An 18030-nucleotide genomic window follows, 5' to 3' on the forward strand; every position below is an offset into this window, starting at 1 on the left:
ATTGAGTTCTTGGTTATTATTAAGTCTGAGGCCATGATCCATTCGTTTTCACTGAGGAACTTTGATTACATTAGAAAAATTTGATTGCCTGTTTTGAGTTAAATGTTGCGGGCTGCCGCTCTATGATCGAGAGTGGGTGGTTGTGGTTCTCTGCACAATTTTCTGAAAGAAGCTGCTGAATTTGGTCTTTGTCTTGATGAAATTGGTGAGATGATGAGTAGAGCTCGGCATTTGGGACCGGGCCAAAAGCCCAGCTCCAAAAAACCGGTCTAGGACGGTCCTTGGGAGGACGGTCCTAGGAGGCCTGGTCCCAAAACGGGACAGGCCTAAGGAGGAGGGCCCGGGCCTCCACCGGGCCCTCTCCAAGGCCGGGCCTGGGCCCTCCCCAAGGCCGGGCTGGGCCAAACTTTTTTTGTCTTCTATCAATTTAATCCTTTTGTAAAATTATATTAAACCCCTAAAATAGTATAAATTTAGGACATAAATAAAATTTTACAAAATTATTAAAACGTTGGCTGCCAACGGTAACTGACCAACGGTTACATTTATTATTTATATAATATAAGTTTTTTTTTTTTCATTTCCCCCCCCACAAACACACTATAAATACATAAAACCTTAATTTTTTTCAAATCTTCCATCTTATTCTTCTTCTCTCAATCTCTTACTCCAAATCTCAACAATTTCTCATTACAATTTATATTATAATTTTTTTATATTTTATTAATATCAATATTTTTCTTTTCAATTCATCATAATTCTCTATTTATTTTTTCATTTTAATTTTATATTTACAAATTTTAGTCTCCCCAAATGAGTTTCGTTCCACCACTGAGAATGAAGCCTTAACTTCCCTTCAGAGGATGCAGCTTTATTCCACACCAATTCAGCGGGGACGGGTGTCGACCACTTGGCGTATAGTAACCGGTGGCAAGCAACCTTCCCCGATCCGTCAGTACAGAGGGTTGTGTCCTATGTCTGGGATACTTCAACCCTCATATTACGGCCCAATGGAAAATAACTTGTGGTGTAATTTATGGAACCTTTTGACGATAGAGCGACCACCTTCCCTTTTTCCTTAGCTGAGACACCTCGTAAAGGCCCCCCATATTCGACAACATAATCTCCAAAAGTCAACTCCCCAATTAATCTCTACTGTATATTTCATCACCCTCTCCTTTATCGGACTCCTAACTTTCCATCTGGCTTAAATCTCTCTCTATTCAGACCTCTCTTAGTTTTTTCTCCTTTGATTTGGTCGAGAATATGGTTTTACTGAGCCTTTGTAGATTCCGTGTAGGAGGAGACTACAAGTTAGATCAGAGATTCATGACTATAAAATTTTAACAATCTTTAAAAGTTTTTAATACAACCTAAACAGCCATTTCAAAAATTTTAGGAATTATTTGATTTACTAGCTCAGCACATTGGTAGCTGGTGCTATAGATCAAAAAACTTTTCTTTATTTTTTAATGTGTACAGTACATTTCTTAGATCATATTGGGGTGTTACAACAAAAATTGATAGGTTTTAAACCATTATATGAAAAAATAATGTTGAAACATATTATTTTACGATTCTTGAAGTTTGCAAGAATATTTATTAACTGAGAGTTGCAGCGCTAACGCTGATAATGTAGCTGCTAACACCGCGGCAATATCTTTATTTAAAAAGAAATTGGATCGCTTGGTGAAGGCAAATTTTACACAAGAGATGTGCTTGTCACATCATCAATTTGATAGTTAAAGCAGGTTTAGATGCTATACATTCAAGGATTGAGAGGGTGCGTAGAGCTATCGGATTTATCGTCGGCGGTAGCAATAAAAGATGGCAGAAGTACGTCAAATATTGTAAGCACAAGGACCCACCGGTTCGACCTTGAAGTTATGTACAGACATGCCTATCGTTGGAACTTACCTACTTGATGTTGGAAAAAAAGCTTTGCCAACCGCGAAACAAATTACAGATTTCGTCAAACCGGAAGAACTATCCAGAGGAAGTTGTCACTATGATGATTGGGCGGTTTGTGAAACTTTTTTATTCATTTCTTAAAATTTTTATGATGCTACTAATACATTAAGTGGTATTCATTATCCAACTACTAATTAGTGTTGATATTTTAGTTCAAATTGTCTAAACTTTTTACTATAGAAGATAACATTTTTAGTGAAATTGTTTCAAGTATGAAAGAAAAAATAGAAGGTATATGGTTAGTAATTCATTATTTTGGATACGGCCTTTTTCTAGATTCTAGGTTTAAATTATCCGTAGTTAACGGTTGTAATTACGAGTTAGGCCATATTTGGACATGATTATACGTCTTATTGACTTACTTTAAACACAAATTGGAATAGGTTTTTTTCTTATATGAGAACGATACAATGGAAGTAGAAGGAACAGTGTGAAGCGGAGACGGCGGGATAGCCTTGAGCCCATCTCAAGGATGGACAGCAAGTGGCTGATAGTGTGGGACGTGGTGGAAGCTCCAGTTCTAGCTCCAGCTCGTACATACATAGATCAAATGAGGACTCGCTACTACAGGTGGACTTGACCTTTATGACGAGAAGGAGCAACTTGACATGGATATTCTTCAATGGTGGAACCAACAAGAAAGTCAATTCCCCATTATATCCCAAATAGCACGTGACATTTTTTATGTGCCAGTTTTACAATTGCATCCGATGTCAACATTTTCAACGAGTGGTCCGATTGTTGAAGACAGAAGATGTCTTTAACGATGAGATGATTGAAGTGATAACGTGTTTACGGAATTGGACTCATAGAGAAAGAAGACTACAACAGCACCTGAAGATCTCGAATTACTCGAACTCTTTAGGAATACAGATTTGAATAATGTAAACTAGTCTTGGACGATGAAATTGAAGATGAATAATTTAATAAAAAAAATTATTTAATGTTTATGTGTGAAGCGTGAATGTGTGAAATGTGAAAATTATATTTATGTTAAAAATAAAATTAACTATTAATTTATTTTTTTTAAAATTAATTAAATTTTTAGAAACTTAATATATCAACCCCTAAAAAAATACTAAAAACCCCCTATAAAATTTCGTTTGCCCCCAAAATATAAAAAAATTGGGGGGAAAATAAAATTTTCCAAACCCCATGGGACCAGTCCCGACCAGGCCTAAGGCTGGTCCGAATCCTGATTTTTCTCATGGGCCTGGGACCAGTCCCAGGCCATGAGAGACTAGTCCCATTGGGACCAATCCCAAACGGGCCCAGGCCCTTGCCAGGTATAAGATGAGTAAGGAATTTCGTGCCGTAGAGAGGAACCTAGTGAACTAGAGATTATTTGTATTGAAGCAAGGTGACTGGAGAGAAGTGTTTTCACCCCAGGCAGATATGGGAGGATGAGAGTTCTCAATTTGATATAGATTGCGAGGAAAAACAGAGTTTGACTTTGAGGTAAAGATTCAGTTTCAAACCTTTTCTCCATCGGCGGTGGTGAAGGAGAGAAGGAAGAGACTATTCCCCTTACTTAAATGGACTTTTGACCAATTACCCTTCTTATAACAAAAATACTAACAGATTTATATTGTGGGGTGGTAAAAAATTATTTGAAACTTTTTCGGTGGAGAAAGTGTCATTAGGCCAAACCTTCGGTGGGGGAAAAAGTGTTTACTTTAAAATTGTAATATCGATGTCTCATTTTTTTAATATTTTATGTTAGGCATATGTAGCTTTCACTATACTGTAACCAAAACCCTACCTAATGTATTATTTAACATTTTCATATCCAATATAATCGTATTATTTGACTTCATATTTATGAGCTTCGTCAACAAATTAGGTCTAATTGGTGATTGTCAACAGCATAATTCTACTCTGGTTAATTAAATGATCACAAATGATTTATGTTAATCATTTGACTTTAACTTTTATTGTATATAATTTGTTTTCTTTATATGATTTATCTTCATCAACAAATTATATGATTCTCTTGTCTCTTGCAGTTATGAGATATCTTGATCAAAGGGGGTAATTACTACTTTTATAATATGCTCACATATTAAAATATCTTTATTAAGAGATAAAAAGACTTATTAAATGTAATTTTTATCATTAGAAGATAAAACAAAAAGATATAAATATTTTGAAATATTTATGATGTAATTGTTGAAAATAATGCCATATATAAAAGCAACATTGTGAGACACAAAAGTGTCTCAAGTCTCAGGAAAAAAAAAAAAAAAAAAAAAAAAAAAGCCATTTTGCTCATAGAGAAGTCTTACTATCTCTTCAAAAAACTCTTCTGTGAATTCCAATCCCTTTGACCACTAATCTTGTCTCTTTTACCGTGAATATCATCGAAAGGTTCTTGATTCTCTCAAATATTCATCAAACTCTCAAACCAAAGTATCTGTCTTTCTTTAAACACCAAGAATCTCACGTTTACAAAGAGAGAACTAGAAATAATGGAAGAATTCAAGATCATCAAGAAGAAAATGTGGATTTTCTAGTTGATCTTTCTCAAACATCCTTCCAGCCTTGTTTTTTACGTAATGGAAAGATATTACCAAAACAAGAAGAAGAAGAAGATTTACCAACAACATCAAAGTTATTAACCACGCAAAACTTTCCTACTCAAAAACTCTCCTTTTGGTTTGCTCCAACTATTCGTCCTCTGGTCTACTCTTCGTTCGCAAATCCGGCTCTTAAGCAACTCTTTAAAATAAACATTTCTTATGGGCTGCTTATTCTTTTAATGCAAATTCTTCATTCGGGGATGTTTTGGTAAACTATATGATCCAATTATAAGTGGTTTTAATGGAGTTTTGCGAGGGGTGGGTCCTTGTCCAGTCTCAGACTCAGTCTTGGTATGGGATACCGAGAAAGGAGAGCTCGTCAAAGCTCTGCGAAAGAGGGAAAGAAAGAATTATCAGAGGCCAAAGCGATGGCTGCTTTGAAAGTCATAGTGAAGCTGAGAGGAGGAGAAGAGAGAGGATCAATGCTCATCTTGATACACATCGCGGTCTTGTCCCTTGCCATGGAAAGGTTATTTTTTTCATGTAGGTTTGATCAGAATTTTTGGTAGTATTAGTTTAGTTTATGTTTTTTTCTTAATTTGTTTCAGCATGTTGGTTAATTTTTGGAGCCCTTTAATTAAATCGTGGGGTGTAATTAAGCGTTCTCAGCTTTTGATCTGGGTTTTTGAACTTATAGAATTGCTCCCTGATCAATTTTCTCTTAGAAATTTTGTTTTGTGGAGGAACATCATGTTTGGTTGTAAGAATGTTAAAAAAAGAACTAGGATAACAGGAAAGTCGGATTTTTCATCGCTTAAAGCTCATTTAGAAAGAAAAATCTATCACAACTTTAGCTGGAGTAGTGTGGCTATTTGTAGATGACTGATTTTTCAGAAAAACAAACAAAACAGTAAACCTGATATTTAGTTGAATTTTGCCTCAATTTTTATCATATGACATAGTTTTTGGTTATAAACACAAACGGATTCTTGATTCTTATGCTACTTCAGTATGTTTGTCATGGCTCAAATGCATTCACTATTCTCTTATGATGTTTTGAAGAAGCCCTATTTCACCAGACTGTAGCTTGATTATGATATGAAAATTTCTCTGATTTTGCGAAAGAAAATCAAGTTTTCAGGTATACAAAAACTGCAGTTTCTTCTAACTTTTAGTGCATATTATAAGTCAAATCATAATGATGATTTTGTATTTATGGATCTATTTGTGGTAAAGTCAACTGTGATTTGGAAGATAATAAAAGTCAGCTGGGACAAAAAAATTCATTTTGATAATTATATGGATTAGCTTAATGGAAACCAGAATTCCTTCACAAATTAAAACATCAATTGTGGTCCCAAACTTAAAATTTATGAAAGTTAGTAGCATCTTATTGATTTTTGAAGCTGAATTGTATTTGTATGAGCATTACTTAATTAATTATGGGGTGGATATTAATGATTCTGAATGAGTGAAATCTGGTTCCTTGTTTTGAAATCACTCATTCAAGCTTGTGTACAGGATATATCTGGATTGAAAAATGTTTAGAAGTTTACAAAAAGAAAAAGAGAAGGCGGTCAACATGTTTGTGTCTATCCACTGTTAACTGCCTAAGGTAAGTGAAAAATGTGGGGGACAAAAAAGAAACAAAAAAAAAAAAAGAAAGATATGGTGCATGAGTGGTGTACATAATAGAATCTATTTGCGTAGTAGAATACACCGCCTTTGTTATTTTTAATACATTATTTGAAAGAATCCCAAAAAAATATAAAAGATTGCTGCCATAGAAGCTATACTGATGTTTGCTTAATTTTTTATGAAGTCAAAGACACTCTGTATGCTTGAATTGGATCTTGGGGAAGATTTGGACCCTATATATATATATATGTTATCTGCTGTGTCAAAGCTTAAAATTGTAGGAGTGGAAATGAGTATTAAAAAGGAAAGTGATGAAAATGATGGGATTGTGGGGCAACCTGCCAGCTCTTTCTTGTGGATCACTCGTGAGGTTGATGTCTGGTTTATTATAGATATATGGATTTATGGGGTAGAGTTGTCTTGTTTCTGATGAGATGATCAATATTATATTTTATTCTGTTGGAACGTAAGCAAGGAACAAATGGTCCTGATGGTTAAATTAATTTGGTGTTCACAGGTGGACAAAGCCACCTTGCTTGCTGGAGTCATAAACCAAGTGAAAGAACTAAAGAAGAATGCAATTGAAGCCAGCAAAGGTTATCTCATTCCCATGGATGATGATGAAGTGAAAGTTGAACCACATAAGGAAGCAGCAGGAGATGGATCTTTCTTATTCAAGGCATCGATCTGTTGCGACTACCGCCCCGAGCTTCTGTCTGATCTAAAACAAGCTCTCGCTGCTCTCCCACTAAAGATAGTAAATGTTGAAATATCAACATTAGGAGGTCGGTTGAAGAATGTTTTTCTTTTCACCAGCTGCAAAGAAGGGAACATTAATAATGCTGAGGCATCCCATCTTCTTGCAAATGCTGTTCACCAAGCCCTGAGTTCTGTCCTGGATAAAGCGTCTCCATCACCAGAGTACTCACCAAGAACAACACTTCCGAACAAGAGGCAGAGGATCTCTTTTTTCGATTCCTCCAGCTCTTCTTCTTGAGAGCTTAGATCTTGCTGGTGTTGACAGTGTCACAGTGTGACAATGTGCATAATCTATATAGCGGTTGTGTATTTATACGTGGCTGCATGAATTTACTGTTCCATTTAGATACACTTGTATTACATAACTTGAATAATTGCGGACAAATTAAGTTGTTCTGCTAAGACTCTAAAATGGTGATCAACTATTGATCATCATGCTGCCATCATGTATTTCTATGTGTAATGGACTCAGTTGAAGATTGATAAGTTCCCTTTGAATTTCCAATGGGATATAAATGCTCGTGGAGTTTTTATAGCACTATGTAAAAATCAATTAAATTCAGTCCATTCAAGTAATATTGAGGTATATATGAATTTGCAGTAAAATACAAACCATATGGAATGTTTTTTATTTTTATTTTTTATGTCGGGAGTATCCAGGTTAGCTTATACGTACTTCAACTAATCCCTTAAGGTTTTGAAACTATCAATTGGGTAAGAGTTCTAGTACTTACCCTTATTAGTAGGAATCGAGGAACGACTCGAACTTATAACCTTTTGAGTAATATACACCCAAGAGTTTATATTGAATCACTTAATCACCTAGAGATAATTAACCATATGGAAATTAACTTGTTGCTGTATTTTTTTTCATGAATTGATATAAAAATGCCATGGGGTTCTTTCGGCATCTGAGTCAAATAGTAAAAATATAGAAGTAAATGCATTCATCAAATATTATCATATGAAAAAGAAACTTATTACTCAATTATTATTATTATTATTATTATTATTATTATTATTAGAAAGCAAGTTACACTTGCGTAAGTAATGATATTCCATATATGAGAAAATAATTATTTTACCCTTTATTTATATTTTAAAATAGGCTAAAAATCACTAATTGGTAACTCCCTACTTTATTGGAAGTAACACCAATATGGCAACTATTGACATTTTATTAAAGTCCCCCCGAAACTATTAAAAAATGCACCATTCAGACCTCAAATGCCAACTCCGTTAGACTTCCATTGAATAGTTTTGGGAGAGTTTGATTAAAATGGCAATAGTTGCCATATAGGTGATGACTCCAAATAAAGCTTGGGAGGTTAGTGTCTTTTAATTATTTTTGCCCATTTGGAAACCATTGGGTGAGTATTATCAATTTTAGAATTTATGGGTCAAAGTGTTACTACACTAAACTATAAGGGAAAATTTATATCTATATCATAAATTGAAGAGGGAAGAATAATAAATATCAATTTGCCCTTTTTGGGAGAAATAGTCACTTGTTGAAAACATCAAGGTAAAAATTGTAATTATTTTTAACTTCAGAGTTACATTATATTAGAGGTGGGCATTTGGAAATGGGTCCAAAAACCCGGTCCTACCAGGCCTAAGGAGGAGGGCCCAGTCCCTCCACTGGGCCCTCTTCCAAGGCCCGAGGATCTGGGCCCAAATTTTTTTAGACTTTTTCGTTTTAGTCTTTTATATAACTACGTAAAACCCCTTATAAATTTTGAAATAAACATAAATTATAGTGGTTAAAAGGAAATTTTATAAAATTTATAAATAAATAAATTTTACTTTCTTTATAACCATTGGCAGTAGCAAACGTTCACATGACTGTTGGCAGTTCCCCCCCACCCAAATTACACTATAAATAACCCTAAAATCTTTCATTTTTTCTACACCACTCAATCTCTCATTCTTTCATTCTCTCAATCTCTCTACTCCAAATCTCCAATCAAATTCTCATTCAATTTATATTTATATTTATAATTTATTCATATAATTTTTTTATATTATTCAATTTTTTTCTATTTTTCAATATCATCTCTTATTCATATTATTATTTAATTTTTTTTCATTTTATTTATTATTTAATCATAAATTCATAATGGATTCCCAAAATGATGCATTTGGAGAATCATCCCCAAATGAGTTTTACGTTTCATCTACCGAAGAAATGGAAGGGTTCAATCCATTTTCACCCTTTCCTCCAAAGGCAACCACATTCGATCGAGACGAGATATAGCCAAACACATGCGAGCTGCGAGTCAACGAGCATGGGCATAGCCCAACCCCCTCGACCGTCAAAGAGGGTCGTGTCTGATGTATGACGACATTTCACCAAATCAAAACGGCCAAAGACAAATGGGGAAGGGGAAAAATCGTATGAGATATGTAATTTATGTGGAACCATTATTGGCGCTGAGAATGGGACTTCGATGATGCGACGACACGTGGAGAAGAAGCACCCCTAAATAATGCAATTGTCCGGTACATCTTCAACTGGATCAGGTAGACAAATTCAAACTCAACTTAATTTTAATCCACAATCCTCAACTCTCTCAACATGGCAATACAATGCAGATGTTGCATGAGAGAAAATAGCAAAATTCATAGTTGCTACGGACTCTCCCATTTATTTATCTGAAAATCCTTATTTTATTCACATGATTAAAACTGCATTTTGTCCAGCATATACCCTTGTTAGTAGAAGTACAAATAGAAGAGATATACTAAAACTTTATAACAAAATAAATAATAAACTTAAAAACGAATTTCAAAATTTTAGGAATATATCTATTGCACTTACATCAGACATATGGGCTTATAGATCAAAAACCGATTTTTTAACTATCACAGTACATTTCTTAGATCATAATTGGGGTTTACAACAAAAATTGATGGGTTTTAAACCATTATATGAAAAACATAGTGCTGAAACAATTTATTTTACAATTCTTAAAGTTTTGCAAGAATATTTATTAACTGATAGAGTTGTAGCGCTAACGCTTAATAATGCAGCTACTAACAATGCGACAATCTCTTTATTTGAAAAGAGATGGATTCGGGTGGTGAAGGCAATTTTTTTCATTAGAGATGTGCTTGTCACATATTCAATTTGATAGTTAAAGCAGGTTTAGATGTTATACATTCGAAGATGAAGAGGGTGTACGCGGCTATCGGATTTATCGTCGGCGGTAGCAATAAAAGATGGCAGGAGTACGTCAAATATTGTAAGTCAGAGGACCCACCGGTTCGACCTTTGCAGTTATGTACGAACATGTCTATCCGTTGGAACTCCACCTACTTGATGTTGGAAAAAGCTTTGCCAACCGCAAAACAAATTACATATTTCGTCAACCAAAAGCACTATCCATAGGAAGTTGTCAGCTACGATGATTGGGCGGTTTGTAAACTTTTTTATTCATTTCTTAAAATTTTTTATAATTCTACTAATACATTAAGTGGTATTTATTATCCGACTACTAATTTAGTGTTAGATATTTTACTTTAAATTGCTAAAACTTTTGCTAAATATAGATATAATAATGTTTTAAGGGAAATTGTTTTAAAGATGGAAGAAAAATATGAGAAATATTGGTTAGATATTCCATTCTTATATTGATTAGGCCTTAGATCTTAGGTTTAAATTACACGTAGTTAACTGTATAATTACTGAGTTAGGCCAGCATTTAGGACATGATTATACGTCTTATTTGACTGACTTTAAACAAAAATTAGATAGCCTTTTTTCTTTATATGAGAACAGGTACAATGGACGTGGAAGTGGAACGTTCAGGAGAGACAATCAGGACCCTTATGCAGACCTCCATCAAGGATCGAGCAAGTTGACGTATATGGAACCGGAAGTAGCAACTCCAGCTCGTACATACATGGACCAAATGAGTTGAATCGCTACCTACAAGTGGACATGTCCTTTATGACGATGAAGGAGAAACGTGACATGGATATTCTTCAATGGTGGAACCAACATGAAATTCGATTCCCCATTGTAGCCCAAATGGCATGTGACATTTTATCTGTGCCAGATTTTACAATTGCATCCAAGTCAACATTTTCAACGAGTGGCCGGATTGTTGAAGATAGAAGATGTTCTTTAACCGATGAAATGATTGAAGTGATAACGTGTTTACGGGATTGGACTCATGCAGAAAGAAGACTACAACAACACTCTGAAGATCCCGAACTACTCAAACTCTTTAGGAATACAGATTTGAATGATGTAAATATTGTTAACGATGAAGATGAATAATTTAATAAAAAAATTATTTAATTGTTTATTTGTTAAGCGTGAATGTGTTAAATGTGAATATTACATTTATGTTAAAATTAACTATTAATTTATTATTTTTTAAAATTAATTAAATTTTTAAAAACTTACTAATCTACCCTTAAAAAATACTAAAAACCCCTTACAAAATTTTATTTTACCCCTAAAATATATAAAAAGATTAGGGGGAAAATATATTTTTCAGGCCCATAGAACTGATCCTAAGGACTGATCCAGGTTCTAAAATTACTCATGGACCTAGACCGGTCCCAAACCCATAAGTGATGGGACCAGTCCCAAACGGGCGCAGGCCCGGGCCTGCTTGGGACTGGTCCTTGAACAGCTCTACATTATATTAAACTCTTATTTATGCTGACGTGACCAATCTAAAGAGAAGAGTTCTAAACGGAAACGAACCGGACACGAACACGATACCACACTGTTTAAGTTTTAACGATTTTTTTCTGTTGCTTCCACTTGCTCAAATTAAAGTAAACTAGCCTCAAGAACTCAATTTACTTTGAGGACAACGAAGTAAAAGCTACAGGACGATTATGGCTAACCAACAAGCAGGATCTATACTTCAATTCGCGCCGTTTCAGAGCGCTGTCGACGAGGGTTTCTGGCACAGATTGTCTTCTTTAAAGCTCAACAAGCTTGGCATCGACGACTCGCCCATTCCCATCACTGGTACTTTACTTTATTTTGATCCCTTTGATTAGATTTGAAATTTAGGATTTTCTTTTGTTTCTCTCAAGTTTCAATTTTTGTCCAATCAATTGGGGCTCAGCTGCTTTACTTTGTATTATCGTTTGGTTTTTGTTTCATGTATAATTGTTATAATATCAGTTTTTTCTTTCCAGAATTAGTTATTTTTATTTTCTAATTCTTATGGACTTACTTTTTTGTTGATTGTGTAACATACTTATAGCTGATTTTTGCAGGTTTCTATGCACCTTGCTCACATTCCCAAGTTTCCAATCATTTAACTCTTTTGATGGAATCTCTACCATCGGACTCCGATGAGGAGTCATCAGTGACGGCAACAAGTCATGGGAATCGTAATAGATGCTCTGTCCCAGGAACCCTTTACAACACAAATACTCTGGAAAGTTTCCGTGCCATTGATAGAGAAAGCTTGCTAAAGGAAGAAGCAAAAAAGGTAAATCACTTAATGGACTTATTCCTCAATTGCATACATGGGTTGCTTAGTATTTTACTACTAGTTTGTGTGGGTTGTCTTCAGTTTTGTGATTCAAATTGAGATTTATGTTTTAATTTTTATTAATTGACTTGATTTTCTGGCATGACAAGTTTAATATTGTTGATACTTAGATTTGGGAGGACATTCACTCAGGTAAAGCTATAGATGACAGTGCGGTATTGTCGAGGTTCGTGCTTATCTCATTTGCAGACTTGAAGAAGTGGAACTTTCACTATTCGGTTGCATTCCCTGCTCTCGTGCTTAATCCTCCAGCAACCCTGGTTGATTTGAGGCCAGCTTCACAATGGTTTAGCTCACAAGAGGTAATCAGATTTGTGAATCTTTCTGGAAATAAGGCGTTGAATGTATAGACTAATGTTACTCTTTAAATGTTTTGATATTCTCTGCAACATGTAGGCAGAAGCAGTGAGAGCAGCTTGTAATGAATGGCGTAACTCAAGCGCAACAGCTGGTATATTTTCTGTCATCATTTATGTCCTTTTTCCCTTAAATTATTGTTAGGAAAACCTCATCATATGATTCTGCTGCAGATGAGCCATTTTTTCTTGTCAGCATTGACTCAAATTCAAATTCTACTATTAGGCATCTAAAGGATTGGGAAGCCTTCCAGAATGATTGTCAAAAGGTTTGTCCACATAGAACTTCAAGTTCTTTTGAAAAAGTTGACTGTTTTCTGCCTACATAGAGTGATATTCTGGTGTTATCAACAACTAGGACAGTTCATCAGAATATGATAGATGGTTTCTTCTTTCTGAAAGCTACTACATATGGTTATTTGCAGTTGCTATTTGGTTTCTATGACCCGTGTCATCTACAAAATAATCCTGGCTGGCCTCTTCGCAACTTCCTTGCTCTTATTTTTTCGAGATGGAATCTGAAGTCAGTTCACTTTTTTTGCTATAGAGAGAATCGTGGTTTTGCAGATCTGGGTCTATCCCTTGTTGGCGAAGCTCTGATTACAGTTCCACAAGGTAGAGCGGCAGAAATTGGGTAACTGCTCTTTTCTGGTTGATAGTTCATCTCTTAAACAGTTTGAATGCATTTGTGCACTAGGTCATCTGATTAACTGCCAATATCCACTTAGGTTGGAGGGATCATCAATGTGTACCTAATGCCGTGGGATGGGAACTTAACAAACACAGGAAAGTGTATAGGTGTATTAGCCTTGCTAAGTCCATGGATCCTACTAGGTATGTTGTCTGCGTTGTGATTTTATAGTCCATAATACTTTCAGTCTGGTTTATATTAATTGAGTTACTTTTACAGATTGGCTATCTCTGCGGCAGATTTAAATCTAAAGTTAATGAGATGGCGCCAGCTGCCATCTCTGAATCTAAACATCTTATCTTCTATTAAGTGTCTTCTCCTTGGAGCAGGTACACTTGGATGCCAAGTTGCCCGTATGCTTATGGTGAGTGTTCAGAAATTTTTTATTTATGGTTTTCTTTATTCTTCCTATGTGTGCTAAAAAAATGTAATTTTCAGGCTTGGGGTGTCCGAAAAATTACACTACTTGACAATGGTAAGGTGGCAATGTCTAATCCATTGAGGCAGTCCCTGTATACAATGGAGGACTGCCTGAATGGTGGTGAATTTAAAGCAACTGCAGCAGTGAAAAGTCTCCAGCGGATATTTCCAGCCGTGGTAATTGGTTTTACCTGAGGCCTCTATATTCAAAGGCTCATCCAGAAAGAATTATGTTCACTTTCTGATGCTCTGCATCTGATGTGTCATTCCTTTTCTCAGGAAGCAGAAGGTGTTGTGATGGCTATACCTATGCCTGGACATCCAGAAGCTAGCCGAGAAGAGGGTAGTGTGCTTGATGACTGTAGACGCTTCCATGATTTGATTCTTTCTCATGATGTGATTTTCTTATTGACTGATACAAGGGAAAGTCGATGGCTACCTACGCTTCTTTGTGCCAACAATAACAAGGTCAATCTACTTGATCTTCTTGTAGAATTGTTGACATTTTGCACTTCATTTTTAGCCTCAGGCTTGGCACATTGACCATACGTATTTGTTTATTGACTCCACATAGTTTAATTAGGTATTATTTATTTGCCATGTTAATATTGGCTTATTCATTTGGCATTTATCTTTTTGCAGATCACGATAACTGCAGCTCTTGGGTTTGATAGCTTCTTAGTCATGCGCCATGGTCCTGGTCCTTTCAGACCTAACCATGATGTGAAAGCTGTACCTGTAAATGCTTTATCTGCAGATATGGGTAACCTTGGCTTAAATAATACAGATGGGAGGCAGAGATTGGGCTGTTACTTTTGCAATGACGTGGTTGCTCCAACTGATGTAACATTCTAGATTTGAAAGACTTTATGCTTTAGTTTTTTTGACTGTATCAACCTCAGTAATAACTCTTATGCTCTCTATGCAGTCAACTGCTAACCGCACTCTGGACCAGCAATGTACAGTTACACGTCCAGGGCTTGCTCCTATTGCTTCTGCTCTAGCTGTTGAACTGTTAGTCAGTGTCCTCCATCATCCTTATGGGTACACCCTTGAAAACTATATAAACTTCTCTGATTTTTGGAAGATTTTCCATAATCACAATGGTTTTGAGTAAATATATGTATCATTTAGCTTCCTTTATTTATTTGACTTGGCATTTTGGTGTTCAACTTCTAATGTGCAGGATTTATGCTGAAGCTGATTTTGCAAACTCTAGCAGCAGTGGAAGCAGTGAACAACCTCTTGGGATTTTACCGCACCAAATTCGAGGTTCCCTTTCTCAATTTTCTCAGATGACACTAGTCGGTTACTCCTCAAATAGTTGCACAGCTTGTTGCAGCACTGTAAGTATTGAAACTCTCCAATCTTGCATCGACTCAGAATTTTATTTAATCTTGCAGAATTTGTGTTTAGCCAAGTTAAAAGCTTTGCTGATTTTAGGCATGATGGGTTTGTGGATTTGCCTTTATCTCATTTAAATTACCATCAAAGATAAATTAGTTTTTAGTAAAAGTTTCCATTTCAGGATGAATGTGTCAAATTAAACTTTTGAAAGGTTTTGAGTCTTCTTTTGGCACGAGGTTTAATGCTTTTATGGTTCTTATTGTTAAACTTATTCTTTTCTAAATCAATTTTCCAGAATCCAGTTTTTAATTATGATGAGGATAAATATTTCAGGTGGTATCTGAATATCAGAAAAAAGGTACGGAATTCCTACTCCAAGCCATTAACCATCCTACCTATCTGGAGGATCTGACTGGACTAACAGAGTTGAAGAGATCAGCTAATTCTTTCAATCTAGATTGGGACAATGAAACAGATGGTGATGATGATGCTGATGATGATTTTGTTGAAATCTGACAAAGTTCCTCCCTGAATTGCTTCTTTTTCAGTACCTTATCAATTGTACAAAACTAATTCAAATAAATGTCTAAATTATTGTATATTTTTCAGCGTTAGTTTCATGAATTGGTTGTACTTGTACAGCCTTTATATATTGAATTATTTCCTTTTCTTTTCCATCGACATATAGTAATAGTAGAGATGGAGCAGCCTAGCTTGTGCATGGCGGATGCCAACTTGAAAGATTAAGCTGAAGATTTCATTTAAATTCAAGCATGTTATGTAGTACAAACTATTAAAGACCGTGTCGCAGCATCAGGATGATTTCCTTTTTCTTTGTTACACATTTAAATAAAGTTTCCCTTCGATCGCAAAGCACCAGTGGTCTAGTGGTAGAATAGTACCCTGCCACGGTACAGACCCGGGTTCGATTCCCGGCTGGTGCATCATCCTTTTTGCTTTTTAATTTCTATTTTTCTTTGATTCTGTTTAAGGTAATTGTTCACGTTTGATTCTGTTTCTTACTGATTTTCTTCCCAATTATGTTTTTTGACGGTTTTTCTTTATTTCTCTTTAAAGTAATTGTTCAAGTTTGATTCTGTTCTTACTGATTTATTCCTTCCTATGTTTGTTTATGTACTTTTTTTAATCCTTTTCCAAGGTACTATAAGTGTATTTCTATTTCTTACTATTTTTGTTCCTTAATACGTTTATTTATTTACATTTTACAGTAACTTATCAAAGAGGAAACATAACCTAAAAGAGCTTTAGCTTTTCATATTAAGTGAATTAGACTGTTCCTGCACTCATTTTTTCTTTACAGTAAAAGTCCCTCTCTTTGAATATAAAATAATTAAATATCACAACAAATAGTCTTTGGTCACAACATGAGAATCATTTGTCAACAAGCAGTTGGCCTTTGCATTTTGCATCTTCTCCCACTCACCTCTTTTTTTCAAGTTTCCTTTTTGACCAAACCTAGACTCAAACATTTATAATGATTCATAATGAGATGACACTCCATGGAAGACTTGGCAATATGGTTGTCAAATCTGTATCATATGATATATCAAAAATTTAATTTTTTTGAATCATGTATCGTGTATCATATCGTATCATAAGATACATTTTTTTTTTAAATTAATAAAATAATAAAAATTTTCTAAAAATTAATATCATGCTCCAAATTAATTAATTAATTTTGTGGTATTATTGGCTTTAAATTATGGTATTACATAACCAAAATTAATCAAAAAATTAAGAAAATCATTCATATCATTTCAAATATCAATATCAATATTTATATCTCCACTTGTATTATTATTATCATGTAAAATTGGTAACACATCTTTCTCTTCAATTTTTATATACAAAATAGGTAAATTTGGACATGTTTAAGTGAACCGAATTGGGTAACCCAAATCCAACCCGAAATTTTTTTGGAGCTTTCGGTCCAAATTAATAAAGTGGTATCGATTTGTTGCGATATCTTTAAGGATATGAACGGATACGTATCGTATCGTGAGATATATATTAACGTATCGAAAAGTTTATGATATACTCTTGATACGTATCGTTGATGACTCATATCAAATCATATCATAGGATATGTATCGTATATCGTAGGATACTAATAGTCGGACTTGGCATTTGAAAGAGAAAGGCTTTATCATAATTCGTCACTTCCATACAAGACTTTGAAATTCATCTAGAATGGAGTATATGAAGACTTTGCGTTTGAAAGAGAAAGACTTTTATCATAATTCCTCACTTCTCCATTCAAGACTTAGAAATTCATCTACAATGGAGTATATTTTTCTTTGTGTTTGCTTTTTTCTTTTGAATTTGTAATAACGAGGCAATTAACTAATGGGGGACATCTCACATTTCCTTTTACTTGCAAGTAAATTGAGTGAACATCTCCTCTGACTTCCAACAATATATCAATCTCATTTCATTTCCTCGACCTGGAGACTGGACTGCAATTCAAATTTGGTTAAATCAATAGAGAAATACATTTTAATAAACTAGGATAACATTTTAAATGTGACTAATTTAATATGGTAATACATTTATTAAACTTAAAACTAATTTTTAATAAGTTTCCATATACAATTCTACAAAAATAGTTAGAAGCAAAGGTGTTTTACTTTTTTTTTTTTTTTAATGACTGGGGGTGCTCGGACCAGCTTACGCGTATTCAACTAATCCTCTGAGACCGTAGAACTATTGATCAGATAAAAACTCCAATGGTCATCCCTATTAGGTTATTAGCACCCAAAGAAGGATTCGAATTCAAGCCC

At 34.8% G+C, this 18030-nt stretch overlaps 1 protein-coding gene, 1 non-coding gene and 1 pseudogene across 2 annotated transcripts; all 3 read left to right on the forward strand.

The window, feature by feature from the left end:
• The first annotated feature begins 4526 nt into the window (after positions 1 to 4526).
• LOC116128869 lies at positions 4527 to 7463 on the forward strand (annotated as a pseudogene).
• A 4281-nt stretch (positions 7464 to 11744) lies between these two features.
• Positions 11745 to 15828, forward strand: LOC116128807 (ubiquitin-like modifier-activating enzyme atg7). Its single transcript, XM_031414564.1, has 14 exons — positions 11745 to 11880; positions 12135 to 12352; positions 12526 to 12717; positions 12812 to 12866; positions 12946 to 13040; positions 13197 to 13386; positions 13500 to 13605; positions 13682 to 13826; positions 13901 to 14059; positions 14162 to 14350; positions 14525 to 14725; positions 14811 to 14926; positions 15069 to 15228; positions 15563 to 15828. Exons 1-14 carry the CDS (start codon positions 11745 to 11747, stop codon positions 15743 to 15745), a joined length of 2145 nt encoding a protein of 714 aa, XP_031270424.1. The 3' UTR covers positions 15746 to 15828.
• Positions 15829 to 16102: 274 nt separating this feature from the next.
• On the forward strand, positions 16103 to 16173 carry TRNAG-GCC. The gene has a single exon. It is a non-coding gene; the product is annotated as a tRNA-Gly (tRNA).
• The last annotated feature ends 1857 nt before the right edge of the window (positions 16174 to 18030 follow it).

The sequence above is a fragment of the Pistacia vera genome, unplaced genomic scaffold (genome assembly GCF_008641045.1).
Source record: "Pistacia vera cultivar Batoury unplaced genomic scaffold, PisVer_v2 Contig204, whole genome shotgun sequence".
Classification (NCBI taxonomy): Eukaryota; Viridiplantae; Streptophyta; class Magnoliopsida; order Sapindales; family Anacardiaceae; genus Pistacia; species Pistacia vera.